At 45.3% G+C, this 20,199-nt stretch overlaps 1 protein-coding gene and 1 non-coding gene across 5 annotated transcripts in view; one reads left to right on the forward strand and one right to left on the reverse strand.

Annotated features, from left to right (window-relative positions):
* Positions 1-9,738, forward strand: part of SGK1 (serum/glucocorticoid regulated kinase 1) — a 156,129-nt gene extending 146,391 nt beyond the window's left edge. Inside the window, exons 1-12 of one of the 4 annotated variants that reach the window (XM_039465726.2) lie at positions 1,454-1,642; positions 4,363-4,438; positions 4,868-4,943; positions 5,395-5,499; positions 5,604-5,687; positions 5,807-5,938; positions 6,190-6,302; positions 6,643-6,766; positions 7,216-7,311; positions 7,789-7,944; positions 8,052-8,141; positions 8,533-9,738. In XM_039465726.2, the coding sequence (XP_039321660.1) occupies positions 1,609-1,642; positions 4,363-4,438; positions 4,868-4,943; positions 5,395-5,499; positions 5,604-5,687; positions 5,807-5,938; positions 6,190-6,302; positions 6,643-6,766; positions 7,216-7,311; positions 7,789-7,944; positions 8,052-8,141; positions 8,533-8,700 (1,254 nt within the window). In that variant the 5' untranslated portion in view covers positions 1,454-1,608 and the 3' untranslated portion in view covers positions 8,701-9,738. Of the gene's footprint in view, positions 1-1,453; positions 1,643-3,243; positions 3,420-4,067; positions 4,218-4,362; positions 4,439-4,867; positions 4,944-5,394; positions 5,500-5,603; positions 5,688-5,806; positions 5,939-6,189; positions 6,303-6,642; positions 6,767-7,215; positions 7,312-7,788; positions 7,945-8,051; positions 8,142-8,532 lie in introns of those variants that run through there. The other 3 variants (XM_039465713.2, XM_010343022.3, XM_003932457.4) reach the window with 3 other exon arrangements.
* A 9,868-nt stretch (positions 9,739-19,606) lies between these two features.
* LOC120363348 (U4 spliceosomal RNA) lies at positions 19,607-19,745 on the reverse strand. Its single transcript, XR_005578915.1, has one exon. It is a non-coding gene; the product is annotated as a U4 spliceosomal RNA (small nuclear RNA).
* Positions 19,746-20,199: the final 454 nt, after the last annotated feature.

A 20,199-nucleotide genomic window follows, 5' to 3' on the forward strand; every position in this document is an offset into this window, starting at 1 on the left:
CAAACAATGAATCAAAAAGTACAGGAACTTAAACTGTGCATAGGATTGTTCTGAAATTGATGGTACTTTGAACAATACGAAACAATTATATTGTCTTATCAATGGACAATAACATACATGGGGAATCATGACCATTAAAGCTGACACATTTAAGAAGTTATCTAAGAGTGGAATATAGTTAAGTCCTTATAAAAATATTTTTCAAAATATTTTCTCTAATACGTTGAGAAGTATCCGTAATTTGTAAGCCTTTTAAATTAAATGGAAAAAGTCGTTATCTCTGTGCAGTTCTCAGGTTTTAGCACTTGTAGTCCGTCAGACTATAGATAAATAAAATAGAAGAGCGAAAAAAAAAATTCTGAAGCATTAAAATGCGTATATACTGGGAAATGTTTAGTTTCACTGCAAACTTTTTATCTTGGTCAATCATTTCCATTTGAGGGTTTGATTACAGTTTTCCCAGCACCGAGACATAAATGTGAGACAATTCCCTTGGAGGAGTGGGGAGGTAATTAGCCTATCTCATATCAACCCGTCTGTATTTTCTATGTCTGCACAAGGTGTTGCAGAGAAATTCTCTGGACCAATAGAACCTCCGGAGACAAGTGGGGGAAGTCGCGTATTTGGAGCAAGTTCTCCCAGAGAACTCGATCGCCCTCTAGGTTGCATTTACAAGCGGAGTTCGCCGAGGCAACTCTGACCACTTCGTCACCAGGCAGTAAGAGGAAAGGGGCCGGATTCCTCCCGGTGGGAGGACTATCTGGACCAAAGAAAGAGGCTGGCGACAGGAAGGAAGGACAGATCAAGCATTTGAATAGCAGCCACAGGGCAACCTAAAGCCTGTGCAGTGCTAACAGGCGCGCATCACACTCAGCTCCCCCGTCTCCCCTTCCCCCCAAGCACCCCTCCGCCGTGTGTCACCTTCCTGTTCGGAAGTCTTAGTAGGTTGCTGGGACAGAACAGGGGGCGCCTGCTCCACCCATCAGGTATCCGGTTGGAAGAAAAGCCAGTCTCAACAACTTGATTCTCTTAGTTAAATGATAAGTTTAGCAGACCATCCGTCTCCAAGTGCTGAACACTGGGGTAGGGGGAGGAAGGAGCACATCAGACGTTCCCTTTCTTTTCCAACCGCAAATCATATGGTTGCATCTCTTCTCTATTCCGCGTAGAGTCCTTCAACTTGAATTCCACGTTCCTCCAGGAATGCATGCCACAGAGCCTCTTTGAGAAAATGAACCCTGTGCATGTGTTTTGAATTTTTTCTGGACTGATTTGTGATGATCATCAGTTGAGTTACATCTCTTGTGTGTCGTGCTGGGGGTGTAATAAAGCTAGGACGCTGATGACTGTAATTTTCTGAGTGATGTTGCAATGGGGAAAATAAATGGCCCAGTGTTGAACTTTGCAGCTTGCTCCCTTCCTGTATTTAAATTGCCTTGATATAAAGTGGGGTTCATAACAGAACAGGGACAGCCGCCTCTCGTGTCGTCTCAGAGCTTCCAGCTTATCAGAGGAATATGCAGGGAGGCTTACTCCAGCCATAACTGAGCTCTATTGCCAGCCTCCAGAAGTAATCCCCAATCTGCCTATTCCTGGGCAACACGAAGAATGAAAGATGAAACTAAAAAATCCCCTTTAAAAGGTTAGTACTTACAGTACTATATTTTGCAGATGCCTTGGAGGATTTGGGGTTACTTGGCATGGGGAAAGCACATAAGGTGCGGTGTAGGAGAGCATCTTTGGTTGTAGGTTTCTTAATTATGTTTGAAAACAAACATGCAAAACTCTATGTGCAGGTTGATGTTTCTGGGCAGTCTGAGAAAATCTGACCTCTCAAGAGGGGAAGGAACCAGGTGGGAGCAGGGCTAGGCTGGTCTAGGCTAGTTGACTGGTGGGACATGACATGGGTGGCATTGGCAGTAACGAAGTCATATTCTATGAAGATTCTGTGCAAGAGGAAGCAGACATGAGCCAGCTGCTGTGATCTGAATTGCCTAAACATTGCTTTCAGTTGGTCTGTCAATTTCAGGTACTAGTTTAAGTGCTTTTTAAAAGTGTGGGCACTGAGCAAAATTTCTTAGCCAGACTCCAGGAGAAAGAATGTGTGTTTCCCTTCTCTCGGTTTGGGACGGTTGCAACAAAGCTAACCGAGAAGCAGTTGAGACTAGAGATCACTTTAGGGCAAGTGGGGTGGTTGTGCCTGCAAAACAAACCCCTGCCCAAGACCCAGGGAAAGGCGTTTCACATGCTATTCCTGGTTTGACAGCTGGTATTTCGGGACTATGCCAGATCCAGTAAGCAACTTTAAAATGGCAGAGCCCTTGGCAGGAAGAGGTCATGGCAGGACAGCCACCGCAGACAGCACCACCGAGCGCCAGGTACCTGGCTGGCCCTGCGAATAGTGGTAACTTGTAGCTGCCCGCTCCCAGCCCGGTCGCTGTGCTCGCGGCTTCCCAGCCAGCACTGGCGCGCGTCCTCGCGCCGGCTGTCAGGCCGCGGCCCCCAGACACCCTCCAGCCGCGGGGTTACTGGAAGGCACCGGCAGAGCCCGGGCCGCCGCCTCCAGCTTCCCTTCCTTCTCTGTCTTCTGCAGCGGAGTCACCCGGCTAATCTTTCAGAATAAAGTCAGTTTATGCGGGACTCGAAAGAGCGAGGTGGCAAGACTCAGACGAGCCCTGGGGCAGCGTTGAGTTAAACCCGAGGCCTGGTAGGGACGGTTTTAAGACCGTGTATCGTGACCTGCAGGGTTTTCAGGTGGGAGAACGCGAGAGGAGCAGGCCCGCTAGGGGAATCGAGGATGCCCGGGTCACGCCAGGCCGGCCCCCAGGCAAAGCTACCTCTCCCTTCACTTGTTACCTCCTCACGTGTTCTTGGCATGGCAGAGATTAAAAATGCAAGGAAAAAAAATTACATACGGAACGGACAAAATGTTCTGAGATTACTTAAGAAAAAAAAAAAAAAGTGAAATGCAGATTGTGCTTTTTTTCCCCCTTTGGTGCAGAGACGACTTTTATTTCCGCCCCCTCCCCTCCACATTCCTGACCTCTCCCTCCCCCCTTCCCTCTTTCTTTCCTTCCTTCCTCCTCTTCCAAGTTCTGGGATTTTTCAGCCTTGCTTGGTTTTGGCCAAAAGCACAAAAAAGGCGTTTTCGGAAGCGACCCGACCGTGCACAAGGGCCATTTGTTTGTTTTGGGACTTGGGGCAGGAAATCTTGCCCGGCCTGAGTCACGGCGGCTCCTTCAAGGAAACGTCAGTGCTCGCCGGTCGCTCTCGCCGCCGCGCGCCCCGCCGCCCGCTGCCCATGGGGGAGATGCAGGGCGCGCTGGCCAGGGCCCGGCTCGAGTCCCTGCTGCGGCCCCGCCACAAAAAGAGGGCCGAGGCGCAGAAAAGGAGCGAGTCCTTCCTGCTGAGCGGACTGGGTAAGCGCCGCCGCCGGCCCGCGGGGGACTTGGCTCACTTCCCCAGCGCGGGCTCGGCGGCCCGGGCCGGCTGTCGCCGAGTGCTGGGGGGCCGGGGTCTCCGCGGCGGGGGCGGGCGGACCCGGCAGGCGAGGTCGCGCGCGCCGCCCCGCGCCCCAGAGATAACCCCGGCGGGTGGCGCGCGCCGCCGGCTCGGGCCGGGGAGGAGGGTCCGGGTCGGGTCGCGGGACGGCGCCAGGCGGCCAAGAGGGAACCTGCAGGGAGCGGGTGAGCGAAGCCACCGTAGCCGCCGCGCACCCGTCGGGAAGCGCTTCGGCGCTGCGACCCCGGCTTCCTCGGGCGGCGGAATAAGAGGTGGAAAACTACCCCGGGCTCTCCGGCCCTCCCCGCGCCCTCCACCGGCGCGTTCTCTCGCTCCCGCCTCGGGGGCCGATGGAGGCAGATAACGGCCCCGCGCCAGGCCCTCCCCGGGCGGTGCTCCCGCCCCTAGCCGGCTCGGGGCTCGGCCTCTCAATGGGGACAGAACCGTCCGCCGCGGGCAGCGACGCCGCAGGCAAACCGGGAGGCGGCGGGGGCGGGGGAGGGGGCGGGGCCGCTCTCATGGGCGCGCAGGCCCCGCCCCGCGGTGGCGCCTCCCTTATAAGGTCGAGCGCGCATCTCAGCGCCGCAGACGCCGAGCGGGTCTCCGGGCGCAAATATCCTCAGGTCTCCCCGGGGTGACGATGACGGTGAAAAGCGAGGCTGCTAAGGGCACCCTCACTTACTCCAGGATGAGGGGCATGGTGGCAATTCTCATCGGTGAGTGCAGGAATCAGACGGGACTTCGGTTCCAGGAGACGCAAAATGGACATTTTTTGAAAGTCCCGGATCAGATTAGTGTATGTGGCGCTGGACGTTATGAAGCCGTCTAAACGTTTCTTTATTTCTCTTCCTTAATCCACAGCTTTCATGAAGCAGAGGAGGATGGGCTTGAACGACTTTATTCAGAAGATTGCCAATAACTCCTATGCATGCAAACAGTAAGTTTGACGGGATTTGAGGAAATAAGAATGACCAGTATAGTTGGAATTTGCCAGCAGTAAACACTCCTCACTGCGTTTATCGGGAAGGCGAAGACTTCTTCTGGGATGGGGATCTCTTTTCTCCTTAAATTCCAGTATGTTTGACACTTTAAACATTAAAGTTGGGTTGCTGATTTGACTTGGAGATGTAAGATAAATGGTTCGTCTCTGCCAAATTCACGCCCTTTATCCATGGACAACAATCCTTATTTCTGTATTTAACGGGGTTCAGTATTTTCTTTAACCGAGTCGCAGTGTATTGGTGTGTTTTCAGTTGAAACACTGAATTATCCGGATGGAAGTCAGTAGAGCCAGAAACTCACTAGTGATGTTAGTGTGCCGCCTAGTGGCGAGCTGGATTCTAAATCATCACTTTATTCCCTGCAGCCCTGAAGTTCAGTCCATCTTGAAAATCTCCCAACCTCAGGAGCCTGAGCTTATGAATGCCAACCCTTCTCCTCCAGTAAGTATTCTCTTTGTGCAGTGCATCTCTGGAGAACTAAGGGAGCTCAGTTAGTATGCCTACATTCATGGATTAAAATAGCATTTCCAGATATTAATATCAAGGCAAGAATGCTTCATTACTTTATGGCATAACAAGTGATAACACACATTTAAGTATTGAGTTAGAGTATTATTCGATTGTATTTTTTCTTGGGCATACTTTACCTCCAAAGTGGATTTTAAAAGGCGTATTTTATTAAAATGTTTTATCTGTCTGAAACAACATGATTGTGTACAGTTTCCATACTCATTTGAAATGGCTTGTGATGCAGTTCTGAATGTTTATAGATGTACAGTCATTTGCCTCAGTCATTTGTAGATGTAGCATCTTCTACACTGTCTGTATTATAGATGTCTTCCTTTAAAGCAGTGATATTTAAAAAAAAAAAAAAATCCTTCTGTTTTTCTAGCCAAGTCCTTCTCAGCAAATCAACCTTGGTCCCTCATCCAATCCTCATGCTAAACCATCTGATTTTCACTTCCTGAAAGTGATTGGCAAGGGCAGTTTTGGAAAGGTAATTTCAAATCTGAAGATGTTTTGATATACTCCTTCATGCATTCGTTTTCCATTCTCCCTGGATGAGGATAGAAAACTAATTTTTTAAAATTGAAATTTCAGGTTCTTCTGGCAAGACACAAGGCAGAAGAAGTGTTCTATGCAGTCAAAGTTTTACAGAAGAAAGCAATCCTAAAAAAGAAAGAGGTATGAGATGTGCTTGATGGGGTTGGCATTGGAGGTAGACACAACTTGAATAATCTTGACCTTGGAATTTTGGTGCCAAGTCGATATTTGCCACTAAATCTGAATTGGCGTTTTCCTAGGAGAAGCATATTATGTCGGAGCGGAATGTTCTGTTGAAGAACGTGAAACACCCTTTCCTGGTGGGCCTTCACTTCTCTTTCCAGACTGCTGACAAATTGTACTTTGTCCTGGACTACATTAATGGTGGAGAGGTGAGCAGGGGGAATAGAAGTCAACTCTTAGTGTCTCTGCACAGCCTGCTTTGTTTTAGTTTGAGAAGAAAGTTTTCAGGGCTACTTGGTGGGGGGAAAGTTACCAGAATTAGCATTTCCTTCAACATGTCAGATTTAAGTAGTTAATAGATTACTTGGGAGGCTACTTTCTGCACTTGTGCTTTTGCTGTGTATGTCAAAACGAATTAAATGCATTTGCAACCCAGACTGACTCTGTCTGTCTCCTGCAGTTGTTCTACCATCTCCAGCGGGAACGCTGCTTCCTGGAACCACGGGCTCGTTTCTATGCTGCTGAAATAGCCAGTGCCTTGGGCTACCTGCACTCACTGAACATCGTTTATAGGTAAGCCAGAGAGCTCTAAGGCTACCTGCTTGGTGTAAAGGAGACTGTTGCACTGGCTCTTTGATAGGACCTTAAAATAATCTGTGATTATGTGCAACTTGTTTGCCTAAAACCAGATCCCCTAGCATGTGAGCTGGCTTGACTTCATGCCACTGGGGAACCGGCCAAGTAGGATTGTGCCTAATCCAGAATAGATGAGCAGAACAAGGCCTCCCTTTTTGCTTCACTATAGAACTACAGTGAACCTAAAATGCTTCTCATACCTTTAGCAGTTACTTTACAGAGGATATCTTAAGTGAAATTAACTTGTGCAACGACTTCTCTCTTCGGTTTTTTGCAGAGACTTAAAACCAGAGAATATTTTGCTAGATTCACAGGGACACATTGTCCTTACTGACTTTGGACTCTGCAAGGAGAACATTGAACACAACAGCACGACTTCCACCTTCTGTGGCACGCCGGAGGTAGGCGCTATTTGGTTTGGTGCCTGTTTTACCCCCCTGCCTTCCAGGAGAGAGTTGTGCAATCAATCATGTCTTTAACTCCCAAAAGAGTAAACTCCTCTCAGATTTCTTAGTACAACTCAATGCAAATAAAATGCATTTGCTGTTTGATGTAGCATGAGAAATCCCAAGGCCTTCTGTGGCTTTACTGAAAACTAGCTGTAAGAGCTGCATTCCAAAAGTTTTCTAAATCCCCATGTAAGATATGTTGAATGCCCAGCCGTTTCCTCAATATCAGTATACAAAGGTAGCCAGTCACCCTCAAAAGGTCCAGCAGTTTTATCTGGAGGTAATCTAAAGATATGTATCCTCCAAGCTGGCTCTGGATCTCTCAGCTTTTTCAAACTAAGTCTGTGGGTGTGGAATGCATTCTCAGGTTCTGAACTCCATTTCTCTGGTCTGTCTGTCAGTATCTCGCACCTGAGGTGCTTCATAAGCAGCCTTATGACAGGACCGTGGACTGGTGGTGTCTGGGAGCCGTCTTGTATGAGATGCTTTATGGCCTGGTGAGTGGCGCATTGGGAATCATGAAACACCACCTGCTGTTTAGAATATTGTCTTAGTACAGTTCATGCTTGGCCATGTGTCTTACCCTTATCAGTAGGCCTATCAGAAGCAACTAAGAGGCATATTGGTTATTTTCTGTTTCATAAGAATAATCACTTAACTAGTTATTTTGTGCTTTTCACATTTCACTAAATAGGACCACACTTAACCTGTGTGGTGGTAAAAAAAAAAAACTACCACTTATTATCTATCCCCTCACCCTACACACACACACACACACACACACACACACACGCACACACACCCATAATGGTTGCAGAGTAGACACTTAAATAGCAAGGGAAAAGAACACATCGAGTTGGGGCGAGTCTCAAATCCAGCATCACATTTATTGCAGTTTACATCTTTTTCTCTATGGGTAATATATGCTATCCAAAACTTCAATTAAGTCTAAAGTAATTTTCCCCTTCTTTCAGCCTCCTTTTTATAGCCGAAACACAGCTGAGATGTATGACAACATTCTGAACAAGCCCCTCCAGCTGAAACCAAATATTACAAATTCCGCAAGACACCTCCTGGAGAGCCTCCTGCAGAAGGACAGGACCCAGCGGCTTGGGGCCCAGGATGACTTTGTGAGTGATGTTTTCCTGCTCTCCTGGGCCGGCTGGGACGGGCACGGGACCTCCCTGCCCTTAGTGAATGCACCTGTCTAAACGAATCTTGGGTTTCTTACCAACAGATGGAGATTAAGAGTCATGTCTTCTTTTCCCTAATTAACTGGGATGATCTCATTAATAAGAAGATTACGCCCCCTTTTAACCCAAATGTGGTGAGTATCTGTCTCTCTTCTAAGTATCGGGAAGCCAACAGGGCATTTCTTTTCATTCAGAATTGCCTGGGGGAGGGGAGGAAGGAATAAATTGGCAGATATTTGCTCCATAAACCCATTATTTTACCTACAGAAAAAGTACATTTGTATGTCCCAGCAAGGCTTCCATAATTTGTAAACACATGTATCAATTAGAAGTATCAAAAGGCAAAAAGTGAACACTAGTCTTCTGCTTAAAATGTGTGTAGCCTTTTGAGAGTTTGTGCTTGAAATGGGTGATTGTGGAAGTTGATGTCAGGCTTAAACTTGGAATTTAAAGCCTGGCCACGATTGTCCCGTCCTGGGTCCTGCATGCGTTCTTGACAACAGTGTTTTTTCCTTCCCGTCACAGAGCGGGCCCAGCGACCTGCGGCACTTTGACCCTGAGTTTACCGAAGAGCCTGTCCCCAACTCCATTGGCAAGTCCCCCGACAGCAGCCTCGTCACAGCCAGCGTCAAGGAAGCTGCCGAGGCTTTCCTAGGGTTTTCCTACGCGCCTCCCACGGACTCCTTCCTCTGAACACGGTCAGGGTTTGCTTCTAAAGGATTTGATGTGTGTTTCCGAATGTTTTACTTAGCCTTTTGGTGGAGCCGCCAGCCGACAGGACATCTCACAAGAGAATTTGCACATCTCTGGAAGCTTAGCAATCCTACTGCACACTGTTTGCTGGAAGCTTTTCGAAGAGCACATCCTCCTCAGTGAGCTCACGAGGTTTTCATTTTTATTCTTCCTCCCAACGTGGTGCTATCTCTGAAACGAGCATTAGAGCGCCGCCTCAGGCAGACCGAGGCGGGAGTTTCGTTAGAAGGCGGACGCTGTTCTCGGAACGATCTCCTGCCGGTCTCTCTGGGCTGTGATGATGAATATTATGAAATGTGCCTTTTCCGAAGAGATTGTGTTAGCTCCAAAGCTTTTCCTATGGCAGAGTTGTTTCAGTTCTTTATTTTTTCCTTGTGGACATGCTGTGTGAACAGTCGTGTGAGTGTGGTATGCCTGGTCGCAGATGGATTTTGTTATAAGCATCAATGTGACACTTGCAGGACACTACAACGTGGGACATTGTTTGTTTCTTCCATATTTGGAAGATAAATTTATGTGTAGACTTTTTTTGTAAGATATGGTTAATAACTAAAATTTATTGAAATGGTCTTGCAATGACTTGTATTCAGATGCTTAAAGAAAGCATTGCTGCTACAAATATTTCTATTTTTAGAAAGGGTTTTTATGGACCAATGCCCCAGTTGTCAGTCAGAGCTGTTGGTGTTTTTCATTGTTTAAAATGTCACCTGTAAAATGGGCATTATTTATGGTTTTTTTTTTTTTTTTTTTTCTGGCATTCCTGGTAATTGTATGTATTATATAAAGAGAGTCTGTACATTGGGTTATAACACTAGTATATTTAAACTTACAGGCTTATTTGTAATGTAAACCACCATTTTAATGTACTGTAATTAACATGGTTATAATATGTACAATCCTTTCTCCTATCACACAACTTTTTTTGTGTGTGATAAACCGATTTTGGTTTGCAATAAAACCTTGAAAACTATTTACATATATTGTGTCATGTGTTATTTTGTACGTTTTGGTGAAGGGGGCAATCGTGGGTTAGTTAAAAATTGAGAATCGCTGGGCGCGGTGGCTCAAGCCTGTAATCCCAGCACTTTGGGAGGCTGAGGCGGGTGGATCACGAGGTGGAGAGATCGAGACCATCCTGGTCAACATGGTGAAACCCCGTAAATACTAAAAATACAAAAAACTAGCTGGGCATGGTGGTGCATGCCTGTAATCCCAGCTACTCAGGAGGCTGAGGCAGGAGAATGGCCTGAACCCAGGAGGTGGAGGTTGCGGTGAGCCAAGATCGTGCCATTGCACTCCAGCCTGGGTAACGAGCGAAACTGTCTCAAAAAAAAAAAAAAAAAATTGAGAATCGTGAAAATCCTGCTGTAATTTCCAGCTTACTGGTTTGCTCCCAGCAGCAGTGGTTTCTGACTCCAGGGGAGTACAGGATGGTCTTAAAGCCAACCTAGATACCAGGCCTTTCTAGAAGGATTTTATGGTGTCTGTCTGTCATTGTAAATCCATTTAAAGACATCCTTTTCAATGTACTCATCTCGCAAGGATGGCTATGATGTAATGCCTCCTGTATTTATTGCCCATCCTGTGAAGTTGGTCTGTTTGTCCTGTCATTTGTCTTGTCTTCAGTAATAGGTAATTCTTTCCAGAAATATTTGATATTTGAAAGCCTACTCTGGGCCAGGCTCTATTCTGAGTGAGTGCTCAGGACAAAGCAGGCAACTCTGCCCTTACAAAACCTGATGAAGAAGGCAGGCTTGAAGCAGTTTGTTGAGATGGAAATTGAGAAACAGTCTGTATGTTTAGGAGAACGCCACTCAAGAGGCTGAGAATTGTTTTTGAGACACACATCTCAGTTGCCTAGGCTGGAGTGCAGTGGTGTGGTCTTGGTTCACTGCAGCCTCTACCTCCTGGGTTCAAGTGATTCCACCGCCTCAGCCTCCTGAGTAGCTGGGACTACAGCCGTGTACCACCATGCCTGACTAATGTTTGTATTTTAGTAGAGACGGAGTTTCACCATGTGGGCCAGGCTGATCTTGAACCCCTGGCCTCAAGCGATTCACCCCTGGCCTCAGGTGATTCTCCTGCCTCGGCTTCCCAAAGTGCTGGGGAGAATGTTTTAAGTAAGTGGATATTTTCCAAAAAAGCTGACCTGGCTGGACTTAAGGCTTCAGTTGACCCAAGTCCAGAGTGGGCTCAGTAAAGGGACCTGGAAGGAGCTCATCCCTGGCTTGGACTGAAGCCTCTTGAGCCAGTGTCTACCTAGCACCCTAAGGGCCCAGCAGGCTCTGGGGCTGCGTGGCAGAGTACACTCCTAGAGCTCACCCCATTGAATATGCTGTGCGGGAGAAAGCATGGTGGCACCATCCTAGGACATCTTGAATCCAAAGGCTTTGGATTTTTTCACTCTTCTAGGCCTTCCACACAAAGACCTAACAAATAATCAGGGAGTCCCCAAACGGTGGATCTCGCTGCTGCCTTAATTGCACAAGCACCCTCTAAGCCCGCTGCACCTGCGCTACCCTGCCCTTCCAGTTTGCACAGGGATTTCCCCGAGGGAAAGTTGTGAGCTTCTTTCCTCTTATCCCTGCTCTTGGGTCTCGCCTCACTTTCCCTCAGTCCCTCTCTCCTACCCTACCAGGTTTCCAAAAGCCAAACAGTTTAGGAGATAATGGAGTTCTCTCTCATAATCCAGGGAAGGAATAAGATGAAAGAGAGTCGATCACTTCTTGCTCAAGGTGGGTCATGGGTCATGCTCTGCAGTTGACTTTCTGCTTTACAGGCATTAGCTATGTATTAAGTTCCCTACCAAACGCAGTAGACAAATAAGAGTTCAAAGCACGTATTTTCCTAGTAAAGGTTGATGCCAGCTCTAGCAGAGAGACTCATTGCATATTCCCACTCATTCTCATTCTCAGTAACAGTTATGAATTCCTCCTTGAACAAAAAGTGCTTAAATCTCATTTGTATCTGAACACAGTTCAAGCAGGCTTAGGAACCTGCAATCTAATTATAGATAACTCAGATGGGCCAGTCACGAGTTACAAAGTATTTTTTTTTTTTTTTTTTGAGTGTAGAAGTCTGGTTTATCAGATTGTAGTCCATCGCTATAGAAGATCTGAATTGTGTTTCTCCAGAATGGAAAGGTGCCAGAGGAGACCCAGGCATTGTCACCCAGATGGGAGATAACATCAAGCGCGAGTGGGTGGGAAGAGAACAAGGCAAGAACAGGGAAGTTAAGAAAGAACAGGAGATCAATAAACACATGACAAATATTTACTAAGCACTGTGCTGTCAGATAATGTGCGTGCAGAGGTATCTTTTACCTAAGGGAGTGGGGCATATCCCTGCCAGCACATTCCCGGAGTCCCAGCCAGCCTGCCTTTGAGCATGACAATTGATTGGACCAGCTATAGGTCTACTCAATATGGGTTTGCGGGAATCCATTCAGCTAAGATTCTCATAAGCTAAAATAGGACTCTAAAACCACTGCTAACCAAAAAGAATAAGTCAGTCACTGTCTTTACAGAATTTGCCATCCACTTGGGGAGACAGGGCACCTACTCTTAATATATGACAGGAGGTGAACGAAGGATAAAGGGAACATCAGAAGTCCAGAGGCTCTCTGTGGGGTCAGGTGCCTAGAGCAGGCTTTACTAAGTGGAGGCCCTAAGATTCTTCCTAATCAATTCTAGGAACTCTAATGGGATGCAGGCCCTGAGAACTGGATTGTAATAGTAACAGCTAATTTCACTGAGCTCTTATTATGTGTCAGACGTTGTTCTAAATTTGTTTTTGTTTGTTTGTTTGTTTGTTTGTTTTTGAGATAGGGTCTATAGCGTCTGTCTCTATCATCTGGAGTACAGTGGTATATTCATGACTCACAGCAGCCTCAACCTCCTGGACTAAGATGACCCTACCACCTCAGCCTCCCAAGTAGCTGGGACTACCAGCATGTGCCATCATGCCTGACTAATTTTTTTTTTCTTTGTATTTTTTGCAGAGATGTGGTTTCACCATGTTGCCCAGGCTGGTCTTGAACTCCCAAGTTGGGGGAAACAGGCGTGAGCCGCCATGGCCGGCTGTTCTAAGTATTCTGGACTCAGGTGTTTGATCTTCGTAACAACCCTGTGATGTCAAAAGTGAAGAAGCTAGCAGAGAACGGTCATTAGCTGATCAGGAAGTGGTGGGATTGAAAGTCAAATCATGTCCGTCTGGCCCAAAGCCCATGCTTATAGCCGTTACTGTATCCCACCTCAGAGGTGAGCAGCACAGAAGCAAACAGCTGTGTGCTTGCTAGTCATCCATTTGTTAATTCACCAGACTGTTACAAAGATACCTTCTAGATGTCATGCTAGGCAAAGAGAGGGGGATGGAGAGGGAGAGAGAGAGGGAAAATTTACAGTTACAGACACTGTCAGTGATTGACGAAGATGAGAAGCAGCTGCAAAAATATACATTGCCGTGGGCGTATAAATTTGTGCATCCTTTTGGAAAACTGCTTGGCAGTATCTGCTAGAGACGAAGATAGTTATAACTTGTGGCCCAGTAGTTTTCTTTCATGGTATAGACCCCAAAGAGTGCACATAATATGCAATAAAAAATTGTCAATAGTGTTCACTGTAATACTATTCAAGATGGTCCCAAAATGGGAACCATTCAAAATGTCCACCTAAGGAAAATGAATAAAGAAATTAGCGTGTGGCCGGGCGCAGCAGCTCACACCTGTAATTCTAGCATTTTGGGAGGCCAAGGCAGGCGGACCACTAGCAGTCTGGAGTCCGAGACCAGCCTAGCCAACATGGTGAAACCCAGTCTCTGCTAAAAATAAAAAAATTAGCTGAGCGTGGGTGTGATTGCCTGTGGGCGCTGGTAATCCCAGCTACTCAGGCGGCTGAAGCAGGAGAATCGCTTGAACCTGAGAGGCGAAGGTTGCAGTGAGCCGAGATTACAACATTGCACTCCAGCCTGGGCGACAAGGGCAAAACTCCATCTCAAAAAAAAAGAAAAGAAAAGAAATTAGTGTGGTTTCATATGCTGAAATACTACATAATGAAAAGGAGTGAATAATTGCTATATACAACAAATAAAAAATCTCACAAAACTCAGACTGTATGATTTATTACATTTATATAAAACTACGTATTACATTTACATAAAACGTAAAAGCAGGCAAACAGCATGAATCGATTTGGAAGTGAGGATATGATTACCTTTGGGGAGGAAGGCAGAGCTCACAGTTGAGAGGGTGCATTTATTTATTTGAGACGGAGTTTCACTCTTGTTACCCAGGCTGGAGTGCAATGGCGCTATCTCGGCTCACCGCAACCTCTGCCTCCTGGGTTCAGGCAATTCTCCTGCCTCAGCCTCCTGAGTAGCTGGGATTACAGGCACGCGCCACCATGTTCAGCTAATGTTTTGTATTTTTTTAGTAGAGACGGGGTTTCACCATGTTGACCAGGATGGTCTTGATCTCTTGACTTCGTGATCCACCCACCTCGGCCTCCCAAAGTGCTGGGATTACAGGCTCGAGCCACCGCACCTGGCCTATTTATTTATTTTTAAAGACGCGGTTTCACCATGTTGGTCAGGCTGGTCTTGAACTCCCAACCTCAAGTGATCCACTTGCCTTGGCCTCCAAAGATTACAGGCGTGAGCCACCATGCCCGGCCTCTCTGTATGTGTTATATAACAAAAATATGCATTACAAATATGTGGTATGGTGAAAACAGGATGTTTGTATACATAGGAGTGACACCTTACCCAAATTGGGAGTCAGGAAAAGGGAGGACATTTTTAGGTGGTTTAGGAAAGAGACGCTTTAGGGAGATCAGGAGGACCAGGTAGGCTGTCTTGGAGAAACTGATCTTGAAAATGAGGCAGAAAAGACATTCCAGGTGCAGGCTGGTAATGGGAGATCGGGGCGGGGAAGGATTTGCAAATGACAATGAATGGGAAGCTGGCAACAGAAAGGGACCAGACAGACCTAGGGCAGAATCTCAGCTCTACTGACCTGCTTTCCCTCCCTCCCTCCCTCCGTCCCTTCCTCCCTTCCTTCCTTCCTCTCTTTCTCTCTTTCTTTCTTTCTTTTTGAAATGGGGTTTCACTCCAGTTGCCCAGGCTGGAATGCAGTGGAGCAATCTCAGCTCACTGCAACCCTTGCCTCTCAGGCTCAAGCAATTCTCCTGCCTCAGCCTCTGGAGTAGCTGGGATTACTGGCACCCACAGGCAACCACAACCACGCTCGGCTAATTTTTTTTATTTTTAGTAGTTTAGCCATCAGTGATCTCCTGATGCCTTACTGGAAACTTTGTTTACTTACCTGCTATCTTCTGTTTTGTTTTTAGTTGGTTTTCATTGTGAGCACACATAATACCTAGTTACATCTTAAGATCAGGTTTACAAAACAGTGGAGTGGAGCCGTGTCGTATGGAATGACTTGGAATGTAAACTATTGGGGAGAAAATGTGGTTATACTTTTGCTAAGATCTGGGGGTTTCTTCCTATCCCTACTGTTGGAAGAAATTGATCAGAAATGCTTGCCAGTACTGCCAAAGCACTGCTGTGAAATGTGAAACACTTTTTTTTTTTTTTTTAATGATTTACTTTCTGTTGTTAATATTTGTCTCTGTTACTTCTTGCATGGTTTGGTGTCAGAAGTCCTTACCTCTTTATATTGTTTGCAGGTTGAAATAAAACAGTGTGGTGCCAAAAAACCTGCTTCCCAGTTTCATGCAATTCTCCTGCCTCAGCCTCCCGAGTAGCTGGGATTACAGACGTGAACCACTACACTTGGCTGATTTTTTTATTTTTAGTAGAAACGGGGTTTTACCATATTGGCCAGGCTGGTCTCAAACTCCTGACCTCTGGTGATCTACCTGCCTTAGTCTCCCACAGTGCTGGGATTACAGGCCTGAGCCACCTTGCCTGGCCCTGACCAGCTTTCTAGCTTTGGGCAAGCAGTAACTTGGGTAAATCTTGCCTAACTTCAGTTTCTGCAGGGGGAGAAATGCAGCCAGTTCCTATCTCTTCATAAAACAAAGCCAGAAGGAATTAGAATGCAAAGAATACTCGTTAATTTCTTCCTTTCTCATCCGTTGCCTTTTCCAATGTCCCCTACTCTTGACTAGATTATAGAGAAAAAAATTAAAAAGCAGCAGAAAAGAATTTTAAGTAGGGAGACGGACCATGTCATTCACGTTCTTGATAATCCCATGGGGGAGACAGGAAGACTTCATCAGACAGCGAAGAGTACCATTTGAAGGTTTTCCAGGAGGAAAGTGAAGTGATTCAAAGAGCGTTTTGCTGGCTATCACTAAGAGGTGTGACAGTAGAGAAAGCTTTGAAATTAAAATAAAAGAAGCCCCTTAGAAGACTCCCGACAGTCGTCCCAGTTGGGGTGGACAGAGAAGAGACGTTTCAACAGTCCCACATCAATGAGACTTAGAGTTACTGAGAATGGAGGAAGACAGATGAATCCAAAGCAAAACACATTTCATGTAACTTGCTTCTTTAATGTACTTGACAATGTATTGAAGCAGTTATCACAGCTGCAATAATACTTCCTAGGACAAAGGCCGCCCAGCAGTTTCTTCAACATCCCCAGGATATAATGAATCAGTCAGTCAATAATCAATCAGTTTAATTGGCAAGGCAAAACATTATATCCTGTAGTCAATCTCTAACCTACCCTGTTAAGTAATTTCTCTCCTCATCCATGAAAAAGCCCCTAAAATCCTATGTAACATTCCTCAAGCCTTGCACTGGGAGCACAGCAGGGTTAACACTTTTCCTGGTGTTAATCAGAACAATACTGCTGTTAACAAAAGCAACAAACCTGCACATGTATTCTGTGGATCTAAAATAAAAGTTGAAAAAATACATAATACTACAAAAAACAAAATAGAAAATAAAAATACAATCATTCAAATAAATTAAGCCAAATTTGAGAGAATATATTTAAATGTTTTTCTCATATTGCATGAAGTGTTGACTAATTATTCAAACCAAAAATTAGTTGATTACTTACACCTCACTGTGGCCAAGTGATCTTTTCTATTCTTTTTTTTTTTTTTTTTTTTTTACATTTTTAATAATTTCTTGTACAGATGCTCCTTGTGAAGCAGGGTTAATTCACAGGGCTTGTACCTGCAATCAGCCCTTTCCCAGTCCAATTTGGCCACTGCAAACAAATGCACATGAGAAAACATTTAGTTTACGTGTTTTCTGTGCTTTCCTCATGTTTTCTGTAAAAGAATTTCATCAGCAAGACTAAGAGCAATCGTTCAAGTTTTTGGCTTGTTTGTTTTTGTTTTGAGACAGGGTCACCCAGGCTGGAGTGCAGTGGTGGAATCACAGCTTGCTGAACCCTCTGCCTCCTGGGCTTAAGCCAACCTCCCACCTTGGCCTTCTGAGTAGCTGGGACTACAGGCATCCACAACCATGCCCTGCTATTTTATTATTATTATTATTATTTGCAGAGATAGGGTCTTGCTATGTTGCCCAGGCTAGCCTCAAACTTCTGGGCTCAAGTAATCTGCCTGCCTCAGGCTTCCAAAGTCCTGGGATTACAGGCGTGAGCCACCTCAGCTGGCCACTCCTTAAGATTTACTCAGTGTGTGCCTGTAACATTGTGTTCACACAGATATCTTTGTGTATTTGGATGCCTTGGAAACCATGGATTCTGATGGGCAGGGTTCTGGGTTTCTTCTTTTCTGGGTCCTCTGTCCTGTGCTCCACCTAGTAGTGTGTCACAGGCAGCATGATGGCAGTGCTATAATGACAACATGCCGAGTACAGACTGTTCACAAGAAAATATACAAGCAGACAAGCACCTCTTGGGAACAGTGGACCAAGGGTCAACAGCACAAGGATGCAAGTCACTTGACATCCACATCCATGCAATAGATGAGTGGCTGCCGGTTTGTTCATGACACTTCTCTAACACCATTCTGCTCACTCTTCTTTTCTTGCTACTTTTGATAGACTCTGCCTTTTTTATTTTTTTTTTGAGATGGAATCTTGCACTGTTGTTCCAGCTAGAGTGTAGTGGTGCGATTCCAGCTCACTGCAACCTCTGCCTCCTGGGTTCAAGTGATTCTCCTGCCTCAGCCTCCTGAGTAGCTGGGACTACAAGTGTGCACCACCACACCCAACTAATTTTTCTATTTTTAGTAGAGACAGGGTTTCACCATGCTGGCCAGGATGGTCTCTATCTCTTGACCTTGTGATCCACCTCAGCCTCCTAAAGTGCTGGGATTACAGACATGAGCCACCTTGCCTGGCCTTTTTTTTTTTTTTTTCCTTTATTTTTTTAGATGGAGCCTTACTCTGTCACCCAGGCTGGAGGGCAGTGGCTCAATCTCGGCTCACTGCAACCTCCACCCATTGGGTTCAAGAAATTCTCCTGCCTCTACCTCCTGAGTACCTGGGATTACAGGTGCATGTCACCATGCCCAGCTAATTTTTGAATTTTTAGTAGAGATGGAGTTTTGCCATGTTGACCAGGCTGGTCTTGAACCTGACCTCAGGTAATCCACTCACCTCGGCCTCCCAAAGTGGTAGGGTTACAGACATGAGCCACCGCACCCAGCCTTGATAGTCACAGACTCTTAATGTAGCATTCCAGAGGCCAAAGTCATTGCCCTCTCTAACCCGAATGAACCTATTTCATCCCAAGTGTGTTACAGTGCTGCCAGCAAAGCTCAGCACAGATCTGTTTCAACAACCATCAGATACGTTTATTTAATTAAGTCAATTAACATTCTGCTCAAAATGATTTGGGGTCCAAACTGAAAACTGTGATTATGTTTTCCTCTGAAAGACCGACCATTGAAAAAAAGAATTCCACAGAAATGATCTGATATTTGAATTAAATTACATGCTACCTAACAATGAGCACTTTGGGGTAAATTTAGAGAAAATACAATATTTCTAATCAAACATATATTACAGTGACTTTTTTTTTTTTTTTTTTTTTTTTTTTTTTTTTTTTTTTTTTTTTGAGACGGAGTTTCTCTCGTTACCCAGGCTGGAGTGCAATGGCGCGATCTCGGCTCACTGCAACCTCTGCCTCCTGGGTTCAGGCAATTCTCCTGCCTCAGCCTCCTGAGTAGCTGGGATTACAGGCACATGCCACCATGCCCAGCTAATTTTTTGTATTTTTAGTAGAGACGGGGTTTCACCATGTTGACCAGGATGGTCTCGATCTCTTGACCTCATGATCCACCTGCCTCAGCCTCCCAAAGTGCTGGAATTACAGGCTTGAGCCACCGCACCCGGCATATTACAGTTATTTTAAAATAAGGCAAATAAATAAAACAATAATGAAATAAGGAAAAAGAAAGACATGAATAAAATAAAGTTTCCTTAAGTTTTTCCTTTATGTATGGATAACATGCTCACATTTAAAATAAATAAAACAAAATATAACAGGTCAAAAGTGGGTAAGGTAATAATTTCACAATCGCCCTTTCAGCCATTCCCATCTCAATTTCTTCTGGCTGGAGATAACCAATATTAAGCTTTTCTGGTATAAACTTTGAGAAATTTGGTATGCAAGTACAAGCGTGAAGGCTTCCAGTAACACAGATGCTTCTAAGTTAGAATTTAAGGGAATCACTTCTCAGGCTTTTGGCTAAGATTAAGTGTAAAAATTTTAAAGGCAGGAGAAGAGGAGGGGTCTGGCTGGTTTTTTTTTTAAGAAGTCATCCCAATTGTTCACATTTTTTAAGAGTCCAAAAGCTCACTTGTGTGACTCCAGTGCTTAAAAATTTTTGGAGCAACATTACCCTTACAATGCATGCTGGGTTTTCCATTTTCTTTCTTTCTTTTTTTTTTTTTAATTCAATCTCCGTAGAGACTGTCAAAAATTGCCAATGCCGACTATATTTCAAGTCGTCATGGTGGGGTATAGGGAAAAGTTTTCAATTAGCAATACATGCCTCGGATAAACCTCATTGGCTACGATACTGCCACTGTGCAAAGCTGCATGCTGGGTTCTTCATCTGCTGTGGAATGCAGACACAGGGATTCCCTTTCCGGCGACAGGAAAACAACCACCACCACCAACAATGAAATCAACCAAACAAAAACAAAAAAAAATAAAAGTGATAGATGCAGAGAAACAGCATTGACTTTCAAGGTTGCTTTGCAACTATGGACAATTATTGCCTTGCCCATACAGTCTTCGGAATCTAGCAGCTCACCTTTCAAAATGCAACTTCACCCAAGCTACAATCTTTGTAAAATGAAGTGGAAACCATCTTGATTTTCCTGTTACTGTACTAAATAGCTCTTCTGTGCCTAAGGCATACCTGAATGTTTTCCCAAAACCTTCCTGAGTAGGGGGTACTTTCCCTTTTAGCCGTTCCAGTGAGTCACTCTCACTATGAACTATCCTGTCCTTTCCAATTTCATAGAGTCATAAAAATGCCAGAATAG

This window comes from Saimiri boliviensis, chromosome 4, assembly GCF_048565385.1.
Source record: "Saimiri boliviensis isolate mSaiBol1 chromosome 4, mSaiBol1.pri, whole genome shotgun sequence".
Lineage (NCBI taxonomy): Eukaryota > Metazoa > Chordata > Mammalia > Primates > Cebidae > Saimiri > Saimiri boliviensis.